The sequence below is a fragment of the Oncorhynchus gorbuscha genome, linkage group LG21 (assembly GCF_021184085.1).
Source record: "Oncorhynchus gorbuscha isolate QuinsamMale2020 ecotype Even-year linkage group LG21, OgorEven_v1.0, whole genome shotgun sequence".
NCBI classification, from domain to species: domain Eukaryota; kingdom Metazoa; phylum Chordata; class Actinopteri; order Salmoniformes; family Salmonidae; genus Oncorhynchus; species Oncorhynchus gorbuscha.
Window position 1 is genome coordinate 34,983,029 of NC_060193.1, and position 26,210 is coordinate 35,009,238.

Here is a 26,210-nt window from a genome sequence, read left to right on the forward strand (position 1 = left end):
GCTATATTAATCCCATTTATTATTATTATTGTTATTATTATTATTATGGGGTGGCAGGCGGTTAGAGCATTGCGCCAATAACAGAAAGGTTGCTAGATCGAATCCCCGAGCTGACAAGATAAAGATCTGTTGTTCTGCCCCTGAACAAGGTAGTTAACCCACTGTTTCTAGGCTGTCATTGTAAATAAGAATTTGTTCTTAACTGACTTGCCTAGTTAAATAAAATAACATTTTTATTGTTACCGCTGTGATTTACCATTGCGTTATTATTTTTAAATAGAGCCCACAGTGATATCAACTTACATATTTGACACAGTACATTTATGCAGTCATTATTATTCAACAAGTCCTCACCTGGGAATTGAACTCAATATTTTGGTTCACGACATTCCGATATTCCTGCAACACCACAATGTCTGTGTCAATGACTTCTTCATTGCTACACTTTGCACTTCAAAGTAAATCTCAGTTCTACTAAACTATTTTATTTATCATAGTGATTCAGGAGTAACATCAACAGATTAGTAAGCCCCACCAACATTAGACAACTATACAGAAAACCCTCAAATAAGAAAATCAAATAAATAATGAGTGTCACGCCTTGGTCATTGTATCTTGTGTTTTTGTTATATGTTTGGGTAGGCCAGGGTGTGACATGGGTTTATATGTTGTATTTCGTATTGGGGTTTGTATTAATGGGAGTGTGTATTATTAGGGGTGTGTCTAGTTAGGCTTGGCTGCCTGAGGCGATTCCTAATTGGAGTCAGCTGATTCTCGTTGTCTCGGATTGGGAACCGTATTTAGGTAGCCTGAGTGCGCCTTGTATTTCGTGGGTGATTGTACCTGTCTCTGTGTTAGTCACCAGATAGGCTGTAATTAGTTTCACTCATTTGTTGTTTTCTTCTTCAGTTATTTCAAGTACCGCATTATCTTCATTAAAAGTCATGAGTAACCTACACGCTGCATTTCGGTCTGACTCTCTTCAAACAACAGACGAACTTCATTACAATGAGAGAATAGTCCGATTATTTTATAACTGAAATAGCTGTGCCGATGGCATGCCTTTTGCAATGCGCAGAGATGTATTATAGGGAAAACGTGTAGGGGCCTTCAGGGAAATCTACAGACTTTGTGGGGTAGCAGGAAGATCATAACTTCCAAATCCAGAGATTGTGAGTTCAAATCACGGGTGGGGTCATATTGAAAAGGCAATACTATGAAAGTGATCATGTCGATTGTGTATTTTTATGTTCATGTTGTCATCTATTTACAGATTTTCGAAATAATTTTAGCTGAACATCGTCCTACTTACCTTAAAAGCCCCATTTCATTCAAAACTTGTTTTTCAACCACTCCACAAATGTCTTGTTAAACAAACTATAGTTTTGGCAAGTTAGTTAGGACATCTACTTTTTGCATGACACAAGTAATTGTTCCAAAAATGGTTTTACAGACAGACCTTACCATGAAATGCTTACTTACAAGCCCTTAACCAACAATGCAGTTCAGAAACAGAGTTAAGAAAACATTTACAAAATAAAGTGTTTTTATTTTTTATAATTACATAACAATAGTGAGGAAATATACGGTAGTCAATGTGCAGGGGTACAGGTTGGTCATGGTAATTTGTAAAGACACTACGCATAGACAATAAACAGCAAATAGCACCAGTATGAAAACATAACAGGGGAAGGGGGGTCAATGTAAATAGTCTGGGTGGCCATTAGTTGTGACACTTATTGTTTGCCAAAAATTATTGCACAGTTGGTTCCCTGGAAGTTGTGATTTGCCTCATTGTACTGTCCTCCAAATTGGAATGTAGCCAGGAGGCTCTTCAGATCAATCCCCAGTTAACCTGAACAAGGGCGGTGCATGGAACAACATGCACCGCCCTTGTTAACCTGTGACTGGCAGTGTGCTGATCTCATCTAATGTAAAACGGCAGTATTAAGATGGGTAACATCCACATTACCATTTTCAAATTTCTCTCTCTTCCTTGAAGTGATGATTCTTAACATAATGTTCAAAAATAAAATTGGGAGCATTGAGATTCTCCATTTAGTCCCCACTTAAATTTCACACAGCCCAGATGTGTGAGGGAGCTGAGTAGTTGAACCACAGGGATGTGCTTTCACGTTCGAAGGGGGCAGTGTAGCGATCCTTGTTATATGAGCCACATTACAATTCCCGCAAATTTGGTTAAACCTACTGGAGCAAAGCATAGGGTGTATGCCTTTCACGCCAGCGACACAGCTTCTATCCCTACCCCACTATTTGCCACAATACCAAAAGTACTAAGGTTTTTATACTAATGCGTTGTACTATTATTATTACAAGGGGTACACTTTTTTCTTGTTCTTACTTTTCTCACTGGCTTGCCTGACTTCTCAAAAAAAATTATGTTTAACATATAATTACATGTGTATTCCAAATTCAACAGAAAGCTATTTTTTTATGTTTAAGAGGCTGTCCTGTAAAAATACCTGTGGCTAAAGGTTCTCAAACGTTAATTGCTTACAGTTGCAGCAACTTTCCTGTGATTAGAGAACCTTAATTAATTAACTAATTTCCCCCTACCTACCACGAAAATACAAAATGAATAATGTAGTAGTCTGGAAAAGCCTTTGTTGGCAATCCTCACTCGTTTGGGTAAACATTTTTTGACCCACTAGGTAAAATTGAAGGTGGAAGTTTACATACACTTACATTGGAGTCATTAAAACTAGTTTTTCAACCACTCCACACATTTTTTGTTAACAAACTATAGTTTTGGCAAGTCGGTTAGGACATCTACTTTGTGCATGACACAAGTCATTTTTCCAAGAATAGTTTACAGACAGATTATTTCACTTATAAATCCCTGTATCACAATTCCAGTGGGTCAGAAGATTACATACACTAAGTTGACTGTGCCTTTAAACAGCTTGGACAATTCCAGAAAAATATGTCATGGCTTTAGAAGCTTCTGATAGGCTAATTGACATAATTTGAGTCAATTGGAGGTGTACCTGTGGATGTATTTCAAGGCCTACCTTCAAACTCAGCGCCTCTTTGCTTGACATCATGGGAAAATAAATCAGCCAAGACCTCCGAAAAAAATTGTAAACCTCCACAAGTCTGGTTCATCCTTGGGAGCAATTTCCAAACGCCTGAAGGTATCACGTTATTCTGTACAAACAATAGTATGCATGTATAAACACCATGGGACCACGCAGCCATCAATCATACCACTCAGGGAGGAGATGCGTTCTATCTCCTAGAGATGAACGTGCTTTGGTGCGAAAAAGTGCAAATCAATCCCAGAACAACAGCAAAGGACCTTGTGAAGATGCTGGAGGACACAGGTACAGTAAAAAGAGTCCTATGTCGACATAACCAGAAAGGCCGCTCAGCAAGGAAGAAGCCACTGCTCCAAAACAGCCATAAAAAAGCCAGACTACGGTTTGCTACTGCATATAGGGACAAACATTGTTCTTTTTGGAGAAATGTCTTCTGGTTTGATGAAACAAAAATAGAACTGTTTGGCCATAATGACCATCATTAAGTTTGGAGGAAAAAGGGGGAGGCTTGCAAGCTGAAGAACACCATCCCAACTGTGAAGCACGGGGGTGGAAGCATCATGTTGTGGGGGTGCTTTGCTGCAGGAGGGACTGGTGCACTTCACGAAATAGATGGCTTCATGAGGGAGGACAATTATTGCAAATGGGTCTTCCAAATGGACAATGATCACAAGCATACTTCCAAAGTTGTGGCATAAGGACAACAAAGTCAAGGTATTGGAGTGGTCATCACAAAGCCCTGACCTCAATCCCATATAACATTTGTGGCAGAACTAAAAAAGCGTGTGTGAGCAAGGAGGCCAACAAACCTGAATCAATTACACCAGCTATGTCAGGAGGAATGAGCCAAAATTCACCCAACTTATTGTGTGAAGCTTGTGGAAGACCTCCTGAAACGTTTGGCCCAAGTTAAACAATTTAAAGCCAATGCTACCAAATACTAATTAAGTGAATGTAAACTTCTGACCCACTGGAAATGTGAGGAAAGAAATAAATGCTGAAAAATCATTTTCTCTACTATTATTCTGACGTTTCACTTTCTGAAAATAAATTGGTGATCCTTTACTAGGATAAAATGTCAGGAAGAGTGAAAAACTGAGTTTAAATGTAGTTGGCTAAACTTCCGAATTCAACTGTATGTGAGATATAGAGCTAATTGGCTACAGTAGCTGCAGCTGAGAGCACTCAAAAAGTTTTCCCGGGAAAACCAAGAGCCCACTTGTGGACAGGGCAATTCTACCTTGTCTTCAGCTTACATTGTTGACAATGAGACTATTCTTATTTGGAAAGATATTCAGTAAATTACCAGAAAAATGGGCCTCCCGGGTGGAGCAATGGTCTAAGGCACAGCTAGCACTGCTAGCTGACCGTGAGGCCCATGGGGCGGCACACAATTGGCCCAGCGTCGTCCGGGTTGGGAGGGTTTGGCCGGCAGGGCTATCCTTGTCTCATCGCGCACTAGCGACTCCTGTGGCGGGCCGGTCGCAGTGCACGCTGACCAGGTCGCCAGGTGTACGGTGTTTCCTCTGACACATTGGTGAGGCTGGCTTCCGGGTTGGATGTGCATTGTGTCAAGAAGCAGTGCGGCTTGGTTGGGTTTCGGAGGATGCATTGCTCTCGACCTTCGCTTCTCCCGAGTCCGTATGGGAGTTGCACCGATGAGACAAGACTGAAACTACTACCAATTGGATACCATGAAATTGGGGAGAAAATAAGGTGTAAAAAAATAAAATAAATAAATAAAATGACCAGAAAAATGTCCATTGTGATTATGTGAGTTTGCTTCCATACATAAGGGAAGATTTCGGCAGTACCTGTATGGTTAGTGAGAAAGTCCATATTGCAAATGTACGGTCCCTTACTAGACGTCCGAAATCGTTTGTAAAATTCGCGGACGGCGTCGGGCCGAGCGGCAGGGCCGGACCTACCAGGAAGTCATCAAATGAACTTTGTCGGACATTCGGTTTCCGTTTTACAAAAATAATAAGATTTAGGTCATTTTTCCGATGTCCCGGAAATTCCCACAAGAGGGCATAAGCAATCATATTGCTATTGGACAAAACATCACGATTCACGACGGGGCCTTATCTCGAAAACTGAAAATATTTAGAAGCCGAAACTCGGTGAGCGTAGGGGCGGCATAATGGGCAGTTGGCCCCGAACAAGATGGCGTCTAGGCCTCAACGGTTTTTGAGTTATGGCCATTTATCTGGGATTAAAGGTCCAAAATGAAATTAGAGAAATTATTTTTCCACTTCACGTCAAAGTCAAGGAGCCTCCGGTGTCAATAAAAAAAGAACCAGCCATTTATCTATCGTCATTTAAGAGAAATCGTAACAACGACACCTTGGTGATGTTCACGGATAGGTGTTTTTTTTCAACGGTTACAGATCCAGTTGCAGGGTGTTCTTACGAATCTTTTTAAAGTGTGCTGCGGAGCTCTGCGAGATTTCTGTGATTTTCTATGATTTTCTGAAATAACACACACTCACTAAACCCTCCGTAAATAACTCAGTTCTTAACGTAAAGACTTAAAACTCAGGATTCTGTAAAGGCATACCCCAATCATGATATGAGTTTATTTATAGCTTCCTGTGCCAACCGGAAGTGCCTTTAATGGTGTCACAGTGGCAGTTTCCATGGGTTAAAAAGGTCAGATCTTTTCAAAACTTCATATGTGTGACTAGGTAACCCTCATGAACTGTAAATCAGTCATTTCTCCCAACAGATGTCAAAGAAAATCTCTCGCACGCACACACAGCAAGGATGGAGTGAAAAGTGCGGTTCTCAAAGGCAATGGCATAAACATAATCTCTAGGCCATGCCGAGTTCAACGAGATATCCCGCTTGACCGTAGCTCGCTCGGTCTAAGCGCAGCGACCATTAGAAAATTAGGCCCAAAATGAAGCCTGCCCCACAACGTCATTTGCTTTTGGGTGACAGTGAGAGAACCGTTAGGGTGAGAAGCACAATTCGACCTCAGGTAAGTTCCTGAGGTCCTTCCGATCCGTGCAAGCCTAACGTTGACCGTGTGGCATTAACCCTTAATAGTTAAAAGAAGGTGTTTACTTCAAAGAGTTTGCATTGACTTCTCTCCCCATAGGAATACATTGCCTTTACCCCTAAATTCAACCTGAAGTCTATATGGGTTATGAATGCCGTATGAACCTGTCTTTGGTAACAGTCCATCAGGCCAGTATGAGGTCTACCTGTGTTGATTCTAAGCTTCTTGGACCAACCGGAAGTGGTTAAAATCACCCTAAACGTGTTTTTCCATTACCTGCCTGCAGTTTGATAGACATAGTGCATTCAACCCTGTGTAACTGTAAATCAGTCATTTTTCCCATAAAATTTCAAAGGAAAACTAAATCACACAGACACACAACTTGGAAGGAGGGACGTATTGGAGTTTGTAGAGACAGACAGTGCCTCCAATAGTTAGCTTTGTTCGAGCTAAAAAATAACCGTCAGACCTAGAGTTCCGAAACTTTAGAAACCTGTACTAGACCTCGGGTCGATAGTGCGTGGTGAGTTAGGTGGCTCTAGAAGGTTCTCAGACCGAGAAATAGCCTCGTACATTTGCAATGACTTCAATTCATTTTGACCATTACGAAAATGGCGACATTTAGAAAAGTCTCAGAGACACAAGACTAGGTGCATTGAAACCGGCTCGGCCCATAGTGACGGACCCCAACGTTTCGGTCCGATAGCTCATTCAAGGACCCCATAGCAAGGCATGGAAAAAAGTGGATTTTCAGCACCAATTAGGGTTTTACTCGGGCACCGAAAGACCTATCGAGCCGAAACTCGGGATTCGGGGTCGCCTCACATAGGCCTTCACATAATGTCCGATCTGGACCCGCAGCTAGAACGTAACTATGTGTTTTACGTTTTTATTATGTTTTAAACTAAAGGCGCTGTGAATTATGGGCCTGCTCTGACATATATGATAGTTGGCTTCTAAATGAGTTGGAAAAAGTGGGTTTGGTGTCAATTGGTATCAGTTTCGTGTCAAAATGACATCTAATTGACTGATGGACACTGACTTGCTAGTTGACTTTTGTACATTTGCAATATGTTTAAACGGAGAGGGACCATCACCAAAATGGCATTCTGAAATCAACACAAAAAATGGCATCACCATAGTCTCCAGACTGTGCCGAGTTCAACGAGACGCCCCGCTTGACCGTAGCTCGCTCTGAGTGCAGTGACATTGAAAAAAAGCAGAACCAAAATGAAGCCTGGCCCTCAATGTCATTTGCTTTTGGGTGACAGTGAGAGAACCGTTAGGGTGAGAAGCACAATTCGACCTCAGGTATGTTCCTAAGGTCCTTCCGATCCGTGCAAGCCTAACCTTGACCCTGTGGCATTAACCCTTAACAGTTAAAAGAAGGTGTTTACATCAAAGAGTTTGCATTGACTTCTCTCCCAATAGGAATACATTGCCTGCACCTCTAAATTCAACCTGAAGCCTATGTGGGTTATGAATGCCTTATGAACCTGTCTTCTATGACAGTCCATCAGACCACTATGAGGTCTACCTGTGTCGATTCTAAGCTTCCTGGAGCAACCGGAAGTGGTTAGATTGACCCAAAAGGAGTTTTGATGTACATAACCTTCAAAGGTGAAAATGACTGCATTCAACACTGTGTAGATCATAGATCAGTCAATTCTTAACTTAAAGACTTAAAACTCAGGATTCTGTAAGTGTTTATGTCAATCAAGACATGTGTTTACTTATAGCTTCCTGTGCCAACCGGAAGTGCCTTTAATTGGGTCACACTGTCTGTTTTGAAGGGTTAGAAAAGTCACATCTCTCCAAAACTTCATATGTGTGACCAGGTAACCCTCCTAAATTGTAAATCAGTCATTTCTCCCAACAGATGTCAAAGAAAAGCTCTCACACGCACACACAGCAAGGCTGGAGTGAAAAAGTGCGGTTCTCAAAGACACAGAGAGCAGGCAATGGCATAAACATAATGTCTAGGCCGTGCCGAGTTCAACGAGATATCCCGCTTGACCGTAGCTCGCTCGGTCTGAGCGCAGCGACCATTAGAAAAGTAGGCCCAAAATGAAGCCTGCCCCACAACGTCATTTGCTTTTGGGTGACAGTGAGAGAACCGTTAGGGTGAGAAGCACAATTCGACCTCAGGTAAGTTCCTGAGGTCCTCCCGATCCGTGCAAGCCTAACCTTGACCGTGTGGCATTAACCCTTAATAGTTAAAATAAGGTGTTTACTTCAAAGAGTTTGCATTGACTTCTCTCCCCATAGGAATACATTGCCTGCACCCCTAAATTCAACCTGAAGTCTATATGGGTTATGAATGCCGTATGAACCTGTCTTTGATGACAGTCCTTCAGGCCAGTATGAGGTCTACCTGTGTTGATTCTAAGCTTCCTGGACCAACCGGAAGTGGTTAAAATCACCCTAAAAGTGTTTTTCCATTACCTGCCTGCAGTTTGATAGACATAGTGCATTCAACCCTGTGTAAATCAGTCAATTCTTAACGTAAGGACTTAAAACTCAGGATTCTGTAAAAGCATACCCCAGTGAGGATATGTGTTGACTTATAGCTTCCTGTGCCAACCGGAAGTGCCTTAATTGGTGTCTCAGGGGCTGTTTCGAGGGGTTAAAAACGTCAGATCTGTCCAAAACTTCATATGTGTGATTAGGCAACACCCATGAACTGTAAATCAGTCATTTTTCCCATAAAATTTCAAAGGAAAACTAAATCACACAGACACACAACTTGGAAGGAGGGACGTATTGGGGTTTGTAGAGACAGACAGTGCCTCCAATAGTTAGCTTTGTTCGAGCTAAAAAAGAACCGTCAGACCTAGAGTTCCGAAACTTTAGAAACCTGTTCTAGACCTCGGGTCGATAGTGCGTGGTGAGTTAGGTGGCTCTAGAAGGTTCTCGGACCGAGAAATAGCCTCGTACATTTGCAATGACTTCAATTCATTTTGACCATTACGAAAATGGCGACATTTAGAAAAGTCTCAGAGACACAAGACTAGGTGCATTGAAACCGGCTCGTCCCATATAGACAGACCCCAACGTTACTGTCCGATAGCTCATTCAAGGACCCCGTAGCAAGTCATGGAAAAAAGTGGATTTTCAGCACCAATTAGGGTTTTGCTCGGACACCAAATGACCGATCAAGCCGAAACTTGGGATTCGGGATCGCCTCAGCTAGGCCTACACGTAACATAAGAAATGGACCCGCAGCTAGAACGTAACTACGTGTTTTATGTTTTTTTATGGTTTGAACCAAAGGCGTTGTGAATTTTGGGCCAGCTCTGAAGTGTGTGATAGTTGGCTACTAAACAGGTTGGAAAAAGTGGGTTTAGTGTCAGTTTGTATCAGTTTGGTGTCAGAATGATATCTAATTGACTGATGGACGGTGACATGCTGGTGACTCTTGTCCATTTGCAATATGTTTAAACAGTGATGTACCATCACCAAAAGTGACATTCTGAAATCAACCCTAACGAGCCATTGAGATGAACCAGAACCAGCCATCCCGAGTTCATCGGGCCAGTCAATTTCACATTCCTGCAGGATTTTTATAGCATGACAAATTCGTGATGGTACCTGCCCATTGAACCATATTGCAAATGCACAGTGACTTTGCAAAAGTGAGAAAACATAAACAAATGGACATGATGAAGTCAACACAACGAGCGATGGAAAGGAGCAACTATCACTGTCAGGCCATCCCGAGTTCATCTGGCCAGTCAATTTTGCATTTTTGAGCATGTCAAATTTCATATGGTAAATGCACATTGAAACATATTGCAAATGCACGTGCACTTACAATATGATTCTATAGTGAAAAAACATCACCTAATGGACATGATGAAATCAACACAACGAGTGATGGAAATGTACAACTATCACTGCTCGGCCATCCTGTGTTCATCAGACCAGTCAATTTTGCATTTTTGAGCATGTCAAATTTCATATGGTAAATGCACATTGAAACATATTGCAAATGCACGTGCACTTACAATATGATAATATAGTGAAAAAACATCACCTAATGGACATGATGAAATCAACACAACGAGTGATGGAAATGTACAACTATCACTGCTCGGCCATCCTGTGTTCATCAGACCAGTCAATTTAGCATTTTTGAGCATGTCAAATTTCATATGGTAAATGCACATTGAAACATATTGCAAATGCACGTGCACTTACAATATGATTCTATAGTGAAAAAACATCACCTAATGGACATGATGAAATCAACACAACGAGTGATGGAAATGTACAACTATCACTGCTCGGCCATCCTGTGTTCATCAGACCAGTCAATTTCACATTCCTGCAGGATTTTTATAGCATGACAAATTCGTGATGGTACCTGCCCATTGAACCATATTGCAAATGCACAGTGACTTTTCAAAAGTGAGAAAACATAAACAAATGGACATGATGAAATCAACACAACGAGTGATGGAAATGTACAACTATCACTGCTCGGCCATCCTGTGTTCATCAGACCAGTCAATTTTGCATTTTTGAGCATGTCAAATTTCATATGGTAAATGCACATTGAAACATATTGCAAATGCACGTGCACTTACAATATGATTCTATAGTGAAAAAACATCACAAAATGGACATGATGAAGTCAATATAACGAGCGATGGAAAGGAGCAACTATCACTGTCAGGCCATCCCGAGTTCATCTGGCCAGTCAATTTAGCATTTTTGAGCATGTCAAATTTCATATGGTAAATGCACATTGAAACATTGCAACTGCACGTGCACTTACAATATGATTCTATAGTGAAAAAACATCACAAAATGGACATGATGAAGTCAATATAACGAGCGATGGAAAGGAGCAACTATCACTGTCAGGCCATCCCGAGTTCATCTGGCCAGTCAATTTTGCATTTCTGCAGGATTTTTGAGCATGTCAAATTTCATATGGTAAATGCACATTGAAACATATTGCAAATGCACGTGCACTTACAATATGATTCTATAGTGAAAAAACATCACCTAATGGACATGATTGAAATCAACACAACGAGTGATGGAAATGTACAACTATCACTGCTCGGCCATCCTGTGTTCATCAGACCAGTCAATTTTGCATTTTTGAGCATGTCAAATTTCATATGGTAAATGCACATTGAAACATATTGCAAATGCACGTGCACTTACAATATGATTCTATAGTGAAAAAACATCACAAAATGGACATGATGAAGTCAATATAACGAGCGATGGAAAGGAGCAACTATCACTGTCAGGCCATCCCGAGTTCATCTGGCCAGTCAATTTTGCATTTTTGAGCATGTCAAATTTCATATGGTAAATGCACATTGAAACATTGCAACTGCACGTGCACTTACAATATGATTCTATAGTGAAAAAACATCACAAAATGGACATGATGAAGTCAATATAACGAGCGATGGAAAGGAGCAACTATCACTGTCAGGCCATCCCGAGTTCATCTGGCCAGTCAATTTTGCATTTCTGCAGGATTTTTGAGCATGTCAAATTTCATATGGTAAATGCACATTGAAACATATTGCAAATGGACGTGCACTTACAATATGATTCTATAGTGAAAAAACATCACCTAATGGACATGATGAAGTCAACACAACGAGTGATGGAAAGGAACAACTATCACTGCCCGGCCATCCCGAGTTCATCAGGCCAGTCAATTTTGCATTTCTGCAGGATTTTTGAGCATTGCAAATTTCTTATGGCATTTGGCCCACAAAAAAATTCCTTATGCACAATTTAAAAAAAAATATAAAAAAATATGATAATAAAATTGGACAAAAGTATATTCATACAGTTCTTACACATGTGTAATTGACAAAAAAATCGAAAGAATTTAAAAAACGGTCCAGAAAGCACTTTTTTAAGGGTGTGTGAAGTTTTTTACAAAATTTTGACATTTTTGACTCTTGACTTTTGACTTCCTATGAAATCATATTGAAATTGGACAAAACATATTCCTTATGCACATGTAAAAAAAAAAATATGATAATAAAATTGGACAAAAGTATATTTATACAGTTCTTACACATGTGTAATTGACAAAAAAATCGAAAGAATTTCGAAAAACGGTCCAGAAAGCACTTTTTTAAGGGTGTGTGAAGTTTTTTACAAAATTTTGACATTTTTGACTTTTGACTTTTGACTTCCTATGAAATCATATTGAAATTGGACAAAACATATTCCTTATGCGCATGTAAAAATAAAAAAAATATGATAATAAAATTGGACAATAGTATATTCATACAGTTCTTACACATGTGTAATTGACAAAAAAATCGAAAGAATTTCGAAAAACGGTCCAGAAAGCACTTTTTTAAGGGGTGATAAGTTTTTGACAAAAATTTCATTTTTTCAAAATTTTGCTTTTGGACGTTGACTTGGGTTACATTTCCAATATGAAAAACCCCGGTGGAGCGCATTCGCCCCCTGTTGAATTTTTAAAGTGTTACAACTGGCAATTGCCATATGGCATTTGCAATACACTTTGCATGAATCAACGCCGAATTGGGTGGTATTGGCCAATGTGTATATGGTTTGTCCGATGCCAATGACTTGCCATTCATTTTTGTCCAATACAGGGGGGTAATTCCCTTACATCTACAAATACAAAATCTACAATGACTGGGTCATGCATTACATTCATGGCCAGGAAATGACTGACTCCATTGCCAGTGAACTGTCTTTATTCCCACACTCTAGAGTAGAACCTATGCCAACTGTAGAAGAAGTTGAAAAGCTTCGTCAGAGTACAGCCCTGGGAAACTGTGGCCAGGATTAAATCAAAGGCGCATTGTCGACAAGTCCACAGCACTTGACTTGAAAGACAATTAACACTTGAGTTGACATCCGTAGCCTTTATCGTGAAAGCTATCTGCAAACATCAGGGAAATTGCCTTTAAAAGGCATTTTCTTGGCAGTGCACTGCTTCAGCTCAATGCCAAAGAGCTAATGTGCTTATTCAGCAAATCACCAGATATATTTTTTAAAGGAAAAAGTTACAGTATTTTACCAAATATCCCACGTAAGAGGCATAGGATAACTCAATTTTGTGTCCTTCAGGCGTGTCTTTTGCTATTTACCGATTAAAGGAAACTTAATATCAAGGCTACCAAAATTTTTAAAGTATATCTTCATTTGGTTAAACCAAGATGGCATAGCAGTTCAGACGTCTTTTGTCCTCGTCTTGTCGTGTCCTGTTTATATATATATATTTACAACTTTTTTCACATACATTTTATTTTATATCAACTCATCTTCAAAACACTCTCCTGCAACCCGCCTCACCAATTTATATTTATAAAAAAGTATTATTTATCTCAAATCTGTAATCCTCCAAGAAGCTAGCCAGAAACTCCAAGAAGCTAGCCAGAAAATAGCCAGAAGATAGCCAGGAACTAGCCAGAAGCTAGCCCAGAAGCTAATCCAGAAGCTAGTTAGCTTCTTTACTGGCAAATCGTTATTATTCAGTTAACTACGGTTTGTGGTCATCAGCTATCCTTTAGCTCGAAAATCTATCGCCAGTTTTGTACGGCGCAGCGCGACTCGGAACAGAACATACCAGACCAATTTTTCTCTCCATGTCCCTGGATTTCAACTGCTCTCTGGACATTCATACCCGGATCTCACAGCTAGCTGCTATCCGTGTGACTATCGACTTTCGTCGATTCCGGAGCAAACATCAATTATTCCGGAGCTAGCCAGCTCCGTCAAACAGTCCTGAGTTCCATCAATCACTCCTGGGCTGCAGTCACCTATCCGGACCCGTTTTACTGCCTACGCGGAGCCCCACCGGGCCTTCACAACTGGACTGCCGACGTTATCTACCCGAAGGAGATCCGGCTGGCTCCTCCGTCGCGACGTTACCTGAACGCCCATCTGCGGCCTGCTAACCGTTAGCTGTCTTACCGGCTGCTATCTGAATAGACAATCGGACAATTTATTTATTTTTATTATTATTATGTTTTCTTCTTGGGCCTCTATAACTATATCTATTGTTTTTATTTTTGTTGTTGTTGTGTGATTTGGATTAATCCCCTCTACCACACGGAACCCCACTAATCTACTGACGGAATGCAAGAGGTGGCTAACAGCAGACCTCCATCCTATGCTAGCTTGCTACCGATGGCCTGGCTAGCTGTCTAAATCGCCGTGACCCCCAACCAACCTCTCCAGTCACTGGACCCTTTTGATCACTCGACTAAGCATGCCTCTCCTTAATGTCAATATGTCTTGTCCATTGCTGTTCTGGTTAGTGTTTATTGGCTTATTTCACTGTAGAGCCTATAGTCCTGCTCACTATACCTTATCCAACCTATTAGTTCCACCACCCACACATGCAATGACATCTCCTGGTTTCAATGATGTTTCTAGAGACAATATCTCTCTATTCATCACTCAATACCTAGGTTTACCTCCACTGTATTCACATCCTACCATACCTTTGTCTGTACATTATACCTTAATGCTATTTTATCGCCCCCAGAAACCTCCTTTTACTCTCTGTTCCAGACGTTCTGGACGACCAATTCTTATTGATTTTAGCCGCACCCTTATTCTACTCCTCCTATGTTCCTCTGGTGATGTCGAGGTGAATCTAGGCCCTGCAGTGCCTAGCTCCACTCCTATTCCCCAGGCGCTCTCTTTTGACGACTTCTGTAACCGTAATAGCCTTGGTTTCATGCATGTTAACATTAGAAGCCTCCTCCCTAAGTTTGTTCTATTCACTGCTTTAGCACACTCTGCCAACCCAGATGTTCTAGCTGTGTCTGAATCCTGGCTTAGGAAGACCACCAAAAATTCAGAAATTTTAATTCCAAACTACAACATTTTCAGACAAGATAGAACTGCCAAAGGGGGCGGTGTTGCAATCTACTGCAAATATAGCCTGCAGAGTTCTGTCCTACTATCCAGGTCTGTACCCAAACAATTTGAACTTCTACTTTTAAAAATCCACCTCTCTAAAAACAAGTCTCTCACCGTTGCCGCCTGCGACACCATATGTGAACTGATTGCCCCCCATCTATCTTCAGAGCTCGTGCTGCTAGGCGACCTAAACTGGACCTAATGCTTAACACCCCAGCCATCCTACAATCTAAACTTGATGCCCTCAATCTCACACAAATTATCAATGAACCTACCAGGTACCTCCCCAAAGCCTTAAACACAGGCACCCTCATAGATATCATCCGAACCAACTTCCCCTCTAAATACACCTCTGCTGTCTTCAACCAAGATCTCAGCGATCACTGCCTCATTGCCCTCATCCGTAATGGGTCAGCGGTCAAACGACCTCCACTCATCACTGTAAAACGCTCCCTGAAACACTTCAGCGAGCAGGTCTTTCTAATCGACCTGGCTGGGGTATCCTGGAAGGATATTGATCTCATCCCATCAGTAGAGGATGCCTGGATATTTTTTTTAAATGCCTTCCTAACCATCTTAAATAAACATGCCCCATTGAAGAAATTTAGAACCAGGAACAGATATAGCCCTTGTTTCTCCCCAGACTTGACTGCCCTTAACCAACACAAAAACATCCTATGGCGTTCTGCATTAGCATCGAACAGCCCCCGTGATATGCAGCTTTTCAGGGAAGCTAGAAACCATTATACACAGGCAGTTAGAAAAGTCAAGGCTAGCTTTTTCAAGCAGAAATTTGCTTCCTGCAACACTAACTCAAAAAAGTTCTGGGACACTGTAAAGTCCATGGAGAATAAGAACACCTCCTCCCAGCTGCCCACTGCACTGAAGATAGGAAACACTGTCACCACTGATAAATCCACCATAATTGAGAATTTCAATAAGCATTTTTCTACGGCTGGCCATGCTTTCCACCTGGCTACTCCTACCCCGGTCAACAGCACTGCACCCCCCACAGCAACTCGCCCAATCCTTCCCCATTTCTCCTTCTCCCAAATCCGTTCAGCTGATGTTCTGAAAGAGTTGCAACACCTGGACCCCTACAAATCAGCCGGGCTAGACAATCTGCACCCTTTCTTTCTCAAATGATCTGCCGAAATTGTTGCCACCCCTATTACTAGCCTGTTCAACCTCTCTTTCGTGTCATCTCAGATTCCCAAAGATTGGAAAGCAGCTGTGGTCATCCACCTCTTCAAAAGGGGGGACACTCTTGACCCAAACTGCTACAGACCTATACCTATCCTGCCATGCCTTTCTAAGGTCTTCGAAAGCCAAGTCAACAAACAGATTACAGACCATTTCGAATCTCACCATACCTTCTCTGCTATGCAATCTGGTTTCAGAGCTGGTCATGGGTGCACCTCAGCCACGCTCAAGGTCCTAAACGATATCTTAACCACCATCGATAAGAAACATTACTGTGCAGCCGTATTCATTTATCTGGCCAAGGCTTTCGACTGTCAATCACCACATCCTCATCGGCAGACTCGACAGCCTTGGTTTCTCAAATGATTGCCTCGCCTGATTCACCAACTTCTTCTCTGATAGAGTTCAGTGTGTCAAATCGGAGGGTCTGCTGTCCGGACATCTGGCAGTCTCTATGGGGGTGCCACAGGGTTCAATTCTTGGACCGACTCTCTTCTCTGTATACATCAATGAGGTCGCTCTTGCTGCTGGTGAGTCTCTGATCCACCTCTACGCAGACGACAGCATTCTGTATATTTCTGGCCCTTCTTTGGACACTGTGTTAACAACCCTCCAGGCTAGCTTCAATGCCATACAACTCTCCTTCCGTGGCCTCCAATTGCTCTTAAATATAAGTAAAACTAAATGGATGCTCTTCAACCAATCGCTACCTGCACCTGCCCGCCTGTCCAACATCACTACTCTGGACGGCTCTGACTGAATACGTGGACAACTACAAATACTGAGGTGTCTGGTTAGACTGTAAACTCTCCTTCCAGACCCATATCAAACATCTCCAATCCAAAGTTAAATCTAGAATTGGCTTCCTATTTCGCAACAAAGCATCCTTCACTCATGCTGCCAAACATACCCTTGTAAAACTGACCATCCTACCAATCCTCGACTTTGGCGATATCATTTACAAAATAGCCTCGAATACCCTACTCAACAAATTGGATGCAGCCTATCAGAGTGCAATCCGTTTTGTCACCAAAGCCCCATATACTACCCACCATTGCGACCTGTACGCTCTCGTTGGCTGGCCCTCGCTTCATACTCGTCGCCAAACCCACAAGCTCCATGTCATCTACAAGACCCTGCTAGGTAAAGTCCCCCTATCTCAGCTCGCTGGTCACCATAGCATCTCCCACCTGTAGCACACGCTCCAGCAGGTATATCTCTCTAGTCACCCCCAAAACCAATTATTTATTTGGCCGCCTCTCCTTCCAGTTCTCTGCTGCCAATGACTGGAACGAACTACAAAAATCTCTGAAACTGGAAACACTTATCTCCCTCACTAGCTTTAAGCACCAACTGTCAGAGCAGCTCACAGATTACTGCACCTGTACATAGCCCACATATAAATTAGCCCAAACAACTACCTCTTTCCCTACTGTATTTAATTTATTTATTTTGCTCCTTTGCACCACATTATTTTTATTTCTACTTTGCACATTCTTCCACTGCAAATCTACCATTCCAGTGTTTTACTTGCTATATTGTATTTACTTTGCCACCATGGCCTTTTTTGCCTTTACCTCCCTTATCTCACCTCATTTGCTCACATCGTATATAGACTTGTTTATACTGTATTATTGACTGTATGTTTGTTTTACTCCATGTGTAACTCTGTGTCGTTGTATGTGTCGAACTGCTTTGCTTTATCTTGGCCAGGTCGTAATTGTAAATGAGAACTTGTTCTCAACTTGCTTACCTGGTTAAATAAAGGTGAAAATACAGCAAAAGGGTGGGTTCATAGTAAATTTGTACCCATATTCTATTTCTCACTTTATTTCTCCATTCCTTCCTCTCTCTCTCTCTTTCTCTTTCATTCTTTTTCTCCATTGCACCATCCCATCCCACCCCATCTTTTTCTCCTTCAAATGCCTGACCCTTTCCTTTCCACTGCAACAAAAAGCTAATGATGATGAAATCAGAGAGAACATCACTGGAGAGAACTCTGTTTCTCTGGCACCTCAAGAACTTGTGAACATTCCAATCACACAGTGTGCTTGTTTGTCCCATTTTCTGTCCTCACTTCTTTGTCAACAGACGATACAGGCTGGGTTGACTTATTATATGCATTTTTATGAGGGACCTTTCATTAAATAGCTAAATTATTAAAAGCAGTATGCGATTGCTGTTCATTTGAACAGTTTGCCTCAATAATGACTTTCTTGTGTGAAAATATATAAATATATTTTAACAGGGTTTCATAAAAATGCTGTAGCCATTCAACCATGGATCAACAAAATCAGTTATTTAAATTATTGTAAAAATGTAATGCAAGTATGGATGTTCTAAATAAGATGCAACCTCCTTAAGTGGTTGCATCTGTACTTAGACAAAAAAAATTGTGAGCGAGAAAAGTCTATTAAAATAGGCTTCAAATATGCCACAGTGCTGGACCTATGAATCTAACTGGCAAACCATTTTAGCGCAGTAACGTAAAAAGACATAATTTCCCCAAGGGGCAACATGTTGTCTTGGTACAATTTCCTGAAGAAATCAACACAGCTACTCCGTCAACTAGATCCTCAACATGGCAATATTTTATATTATTATTTTGGAAACAGAAACTTAAATATAACCTCAACATCATTATTTAACAATTAGTCACAAAAACACTGTGGCAATAGGAATAATTTTAGCATCTCCAGGTCCATTTCACAGAATCAGTTCAATGTAGGCTAAACTCTAAATAAGCACAACACAAGGTATTGAGGTATTGGGTAAACAGCATTGGAAGAAGTGGATGTCATAACATAATGACCTACTTACCATTAGTCCCAGCTCTCCTGGGGTCCCAGTATCTCCCTGTACAAATATAAAATGCCCAATTAGTAAAGCACAGATAAATGGGGAGATTTGTTCTACTGCAATGACTTGAAATTACAGTTGGTGATAAATAATTGGATTGGAAACATTAAATTATTTATATTTTTTAAATACATTTTAAGACATTTGGTTATGAAGATTTGGATTTGAAATGTGGGTTATGCAGATGGATGTTAGTGTTCAATACAGAGGCAAATTCATCAGTTTATCAATGATACAGTTTCTAGATAAAAAGAAACAATCCACATCCTAATTAGGTGTCCATTCTTCCTTTTGCATCTGGTGGACTCTACTGTGAATAGCAATTGATTCAAATGAATAGTTCTTTATTGGTGCAGTTCTGGGCTTTATGTAAGTACGGCCATGTGACACCTGTCCGATTCGGCCCTATGTAGCTGGTTGGTGGCCATTGTGGAAAACTGGTGCCCTAGAGTGTAATAGGTTCAATCTGCAATGGCACTACAGCTAAACATCTTTATTTAGACATATTCTGTATTTTTGTTCTTAAAAGTGACAAAGTATAAAATGTGACAAAGTATAAAATGTCATAGTATATATATATCATTGGAATCAGTAGACTTCAGGTAAAACTTACATAACTTTATATTTAAAACACCACTGAATAAAATATCACAATTTCTCGATTTCTGATGGTTTTTCAAAATTGTTGCGATCATAAAGGCAATAAACAAACGCCATATGGTTTTGGCCATGTAGACCCAACACAGGGGAAGCCATTACCTAAAACATACATGTAGGTCAAATTTATCTTCACCATTAAACTTTAGGGGGCGCTATAGACCAACCCAAGGCCCATCTGAAATGGTAGGTTTTGTGGTCCATATCTAGGAGTTAGTTGATGAATTGGCATTTGTGGGGCAAATCTCATTCCAGTCATGGGACCGATATTACAGTGGTTCCTCCTATAAAAGTTGCGAGCTTACACAGCAGGATAAGGGGTACCCAGACTTAGAGGTCATTGCTCCAGACCACCACAAGGGGTAGTTAGAGCACCCATTATGCATTTGGGTCCCAAGGTTTTTATATGACCAATCATTTTGAGTGGTTCCAATGACAAATTTGACGCTGGCCATCCGTCCCTAGTGACTTCAGCAAAGATGGCTGACAAAACATTACGGAGAAGCAAATGTATGTAGTTATAATGTCATAATGAGTCAAGCAAAAATGTACAATTGAGAGGAATATGTTAGTTCATGTAGAGACAAAAGATTGTGCATATTTTTTTTGTCATAAAGTTATTTTATGAAAATCGATACTTAGCAAGTCTTCAGCCATATCCAATACCAGGTGTATCAAAATAATTAATTGTAGCAAGGGAGCAGGTTTCGAACCCTCAAATTCTAGCCCGAAGTCCAGCACGCTATCGACTGTGCCCAGCACGCTATCGACTGTGCCCAAATGTATTAATTTGGGTTGGGGCCGATTGTGGCTAAATACACTTTATCAATTGGGATCCTCAACGTGAAAAGGGGGAAAAGTATTATTATTCGTTTTTCACCAGCATAGCAGGATGGCTATTAGCTGAACAATAGACTATTCAACCTTTACTAAAGAATTGTCTAATAGCCGAGCTAGGTGTGACCACCCCCCCCCCATTTTCAGGACTATCCATAAAAAGCAGCTGAAATGCGCAATAGGTTTACTAAAAAGAGGCTATTCATCCAATGTGTGGATGAAGTTCTTAAATTGGCATTGGGGAAAATATGAACTGCTACAAAAAATATCCGCTACAGCTAAAAAACACTCTGTAGTGTTTACAACTATATATATTTGAACTAGCGAAAAGTGGGAGATGCGGTCAAGAAACACTGGCATGTTTTATTTAGGAAGGGTTTTTTGTTTTTCATGGAATAGAAACACCATAATATTAATCAAATGAATTAAGCAAGTACCAGTCAAAAGTTTGGACACACCTACTCATTCGAGGATTTTTCTATATTTTTACTATTTTCTATATTGTAGAACAATAGTGAAAACATCACAACTATGAAATAACACATATGGAATCAGTTAAGAACAAATTCCTATTCACAAGGACAGCCTACTTCTTCCTTCCCAATGAGGATTTGAACCCAGTCTCCCGCGTGCCCCGCATTCTGTCGTACAGACATGGCCTGCTCTCCCTTATGTAAGGAATTAGGCACTTTCCCATGTTTATTACAGTATGTATTGTAGACTGCACAGTAGCCTAATAAACAAATAAACACATTTCGTTAATAAAATAATGAAAAAAATACTCTTTAAAAATGCAGAAGTTGATTTAGTTATGGATTCATAACGAATTACTATGGGAATAAATATCACTGATTTACAGAAATATTGGAACAGAGTTGTCTAATGAAGGCAAACAATTTAGAATCCTCCGATCCTGTAGCCTACTCCCAACAATCATGTTGTACATTGCCATCTTTTCTAATCCATCCTAACGGAAACGCTAAGGGTTTTGTATTTTGTTTTTCTCTGAATAGAAACACCATAATATGAATCAAATGAATTCAGACAAATTTCTTAAAATCAATCCCATATACTATGTTATTACAAAAAAGGTTTTAAATTCCCTGGTAATGCCAATACGGAATACTATCAAATGCTTCTCAAAGATCCCCTCTGGTGGTCAAACTAGCAATAACTTGCAGTAACAGAAAAAATGGCTGAGAATTTAATGACGTGCTACAGAATTATGCGGTAGCGGGTGAAAAATGCAAATTTCGGTCACATGACTTGAATGGGATTTTTGCCACAAATTCTACAATATTACTATTTGGGAACAGTGCCAGGGAAACTAAACCAAAGCATGGATTACTGTCATACCTTGCCCATAGACTGCTTACACGGTAAGGAAAACAAAATGTAAGTCTGTAATTTTGGTTAACTATCCCTTTAAAGACATGTCAATTTCATATTTAAGACCAACCAAAAGCTAATCTTATAGTGGCAAGGCAGTTGGTTATGGCATTGTTTTTGCCAGCGGAAGAGCACAGTAGCCAAATCAGTAGCCTATCACCAATGTTTTATTAAAATATACACTTTTGGAGCAGCAAAACAGTCAACATTTATATTGGATAATTGTTTGTCCAGCTTCTGTGAAAGATTATGTGCGATGCCCATTGAATAAAACATGTCAGTGACTGTAGAAAGCCTGTTTAGAAACATGAAGTTGTTAATAAAAATACTGCTTATTGTTTTTCATTCATCATTTTGTTTTAAAAATGCATCTTCCACTTTCCTCTGATATATGGGCAATCAGAAGCAATTTAGTTTGTGTTACATTCATTAAAGCGGTTTCCCCATTATGCCATTTCACAGGCCAAGGACTGTACTGTACCCATACAAACATACAATACTGTACTCACCGGCAGACCTGGCACTCCCCGGGGCCCATCCTTGCCTGTGTCCCCTGGTGGCCCTCGGGGGCCAGGGGGACCTGGGGGTCCAGGAGGCCCTGGTGGACCTGCCGAACCCTGATCTCCCTATAGAGCAATGCAACAAGTCAAATCATTACATTAAATGGCTTCAAACTTTTAGATAAAAAATGAAGACATCAGTAGAGCAATCATTAGAAATGTGAAATGAGTAGTCGGTTGGACATGGAAAACCTCCATAGGGAACATAGGGAAGTTTGAAACTCTTACTTTAGTGTCTCAGATGTTAAGTTAATAACACTGGAGTAGTACTTTAGAAATGAATAAATAAATGTACTAACATTTTCTAACTGGTCTATATCTGAAATGTTGTTTAAAATAATTGCTACTTGGAGTATTCCCAATTAGAATTTCCCAGTTCAATTAACACATTTGACTACACTAAGCTTTGACAAACAGCAATAGAAAGATTTTCATTAAGATGAATCTAAAACATTCTGAAAATTCATTCTTTAGTTACAAGTGGCAATGTATGAAGATCATTACTAAATGTATGCTTCTGGAATTTCCTCTAATATGACAGAATGGGCAGCAGTGTGCTTCTGATAGGTCCAACTAAATGCTGGCATGCAAACTGAGGAATGAACAAGGAGAAGTTGTCAGGTGATAAACCCCTTCGGAGGAAAGATAAAGACGAGCAAGGACAGCCACTACCTTAATAAGCCGCCGCTTTATGAGCTGCTGGTCAGCAGAAAGAAAGCCATGATTGATCTTAGGGAAGACCATCTGAGCGAGCAGGTGTGTGAGGTCAAGAAGTCGAAGTTCAGAGGTAAGTGAGGTTGGAGGAGGATGAGGTCCCAGAAGAAAAAGAGGAAGGAGTCAAAGGGCAAAACATAGATTTTGATTAGATGTTGCGTCACAAGACCCAACTAAGCACCTTCATAAATGGGGAGAAATCCACACTTTTCCACCACAGTGGCTTTGGAAGTCTGGACTTAATTTTGGAGCCAGAGCACATAATTACCACCTCAGGGATGCTGGGACGCCACACTGGGCTCACAGATCCTGGAAAAATGGGGATTCCTCCTCTGCGGAGGCGCTGACATCATCACAGTAGTGCTCAGTGCCAAGCCAGACCCCCGGAGGTGGACACACAGAAAGCTGCATGGTTGACCTTCTGAAGGTACATTTTTTACGCAGTGTTTTTTAAGTTGGGCAAGTATCTCTGGCGCTGTCCATTGGTATTATCTCAAATCATCCATTACTAGAAATACCTAAATATATTGGAGTTGAACTTGTGTGATTGAAATATGGAAATCATACAGTTCAGGAGATACAGTATATTTAGCACTAAATAGCCCACTGAAAATTATACCTTGCATTTAGAGATTTGCGGTGAACCATGGGTATGGGATTTAAAAACATTTTGCCACTTTGGTTTATTGTTGAATGTTCCTTGCTAAGTTCCTTCCATTCATTCAGCATCAATGGACATTAGCAAGACCATGTCTTGGTTAGAAAAAGTACAATTCTGGTCGTAATCAACTACACATTACTGGGTTATAAAAAGCTACCTTGGATTTCAAATGGGGCCCTGGCATTTTGCATGAAAAAGAAACCCCTCGGGACTTGGTGGCACTGAGTGGACGATTATGGCCCTGATTAACCACTGTGCCTGGCCCTGGTCTGTCATTGGGGCCAGAAGTAAAGGCTCATTCTTTCTCAGTGTGTGTCATCCAGGGGTCAGACTGAGCAGCTAGGCCACACCAACAAACCTTGACAGTCAGGATCTGATTGCTGTGCAAAGCAGCCAGTGTAGGGAGACCAGGCAATCCCTAAAAGGACATACAGCACAAGATTGCTCAACACAGACAAAACATAGAGCTTCCAGACACAACACAATCAAAGTTATGAAAACATCCATAACAGTGGAGTAGTCAAGTTCTGTTCCACATTTCACTGACTTCAACAGACCATGTGGCTTTAAAGTGGCTTTAATTGTTTTGTCTCCCCAATATTTAAAAAAATGTAATAATGGACTTAAATGTTTCATTTATCTCTGTAAGACACTGAAAACCAGTTTGAGGATATTTTAATTACACTGTAAGGATTTGTACTACATGCCAACAACATCAAATGTTATTTTGAAGCAATTAACTTTAATGATTGTCTTTATTGAGTGCCAAACACCTGTCAATGCAATTGCCACCCAAAATGATTTGTCAATGGACAAAGTCCAGGTCTTTTTTCGAACCAAATATTTTTTATTTTACCATATCGTACCTTTTTTAATTATACCATATTTAATTTTTATTTACCATATCATGGAATCCAAATGTAACCTATATAATCACTTGATTCAAAATGTACGCAAAGGGTTCAATGTGGCTTGTTCCTCTTTCTCTAGTTGGATCAGTAACACACCTAGACATAGGTTGGGAATGCCAGCAAAGCAAAACATTAAGTTGTTAAGAGTGTTTGTATCAAAGGGGAAAAAATACTTTCTATGGAAATTCAATCAAATATTCAAACCAAATTGCTTTGCTTCATAACAGCTCTGACACAATCTTGAAAAGTGAACACTGAAGATATGACATGCTTCACTTGTGCTGCCTCTTTGGGCTAGAGTATGTTAGATTCATGAATGATTCGATACATTTGCCGGGAGACAGTGGGACTTAGCATTGATCCCCCACCTTTTACGTGATGCCAGAGGTCTGTGTAAGCTCTCATTATACACTGCTGACTTGGCCAGAGTCTAGCACTGTCAAGCTCATTGACACTATCTGTGTTCAAACCAAGTCTCCTTGTTGTGGGAAAATAAATCATCATCTGACTTCAGAGTCAGCCAAAAACTGCAATTTTCTTCAATGCATCAAATCCACTCACATTATATGTGGGACAGTGCACTCGCCACTTTGTACTGTGACTGCATTCATGGATATTTGTGACAATGGTAATGACATTGGTGGTTGACTGATATTCCCAACGATTTGCTAATCACTTTTTGTATTTCTCTCTGAATAGGATGTTGAATATTTGGTAGAGTAACATTACCATGTATTTGCCTACAGCAGGATGATTGCAGTTGTAGTAAGCAAAATGACTGATATGGAGAGAATTATTTCCACAATGAGATAGGTGCAGACAGCAGGCTGTTAGCCAGCCTGCTAGTTTAGAGGTGTCTGCCACTATGACAGTCAGTGTAGTCAGCTCAGCTATCCCTATTCAGACCATGTCTGTGCTTCGATCTAGGTCAGGCAAAACTAAACATAGCGGTGTTCACCTTAGCAATCTCACTGGAATAAAAGACCTCCTCCATTCCTGTCATTATTGAAAGAAACTGTCATAATATCTCACATCTCAAAATAAGACGACGTAATGTTAGATCCCTTTACTTCCAATATTCAATGAACTAATCACTGATTATAACCTTGATGTAATTGGCCTGACTGGAAATGTACTGTGTTAAATGAGGCCTCTCCTCTTGGTTAGACTAGTGACCATATCCCTTGCGCATCCCACAAAGGTGGAGGTGTTGATAAGATTTAGGATAGCAAATTTCAATTAACGAAAGAAATGACAGCATTTTTGTCTTTGGAGCATCTAGTCATGAAATCAATGCAGCCTAATCAATCACTTTTTATAGATACTGTTTACAGAGTTCCTCAATGATTTCCCTGAATTCCTATCGGACCTCGTAGTCATGGTAGATCATTTTAACATGTCTGGTGACTTCAATATTCACATGGAAAAGTCCACAGACCACTCGAAAAGGCTTTCGGAGGC

At 40.5% G+C, this 26,210-nt stretch overlaps 1 protein-coding gene across 7 annotated transcripts in view; it reads right to left on the reverse strand.

Annotated features, from left to right (window-relative positions):
* Positions 1–26,210, reverse strand: part of LOC124007953 (collagen alpha-1(XXV) chain) — a 343,793-nt gene that overhangs the window by 109,209 nt on the left and 208,374 nt on the right. For 5 of the 7 annotated variants that reach the window (XM_046318858.1, XM_046318859.1, XM_046318857.1 and 2 more), the window contains 3 exons: positions 23,136–23,207; positions 22,413–22,529; positions 18,982–19,017 (listed from right to left, as the gene is read on the reverse strand). In XM_046318858.1, coding sequence (XP_046174814.1) covers positions 18,982–19,017; positions 22,413–22,529; positions 23,136–23,207 — 225 coding nt within the window. Of the gene's footprint in view, positions 1–18,981; positions 19,018–22,412; positions 22,530–23,135; positions 23,208–24,196; positions 24,257–26,210 lie in introns of all 7 variants that reach the window. The other 2 variants (XM_046318860.1, XM_046318855.1) reach the window with 1 other exon arrangement.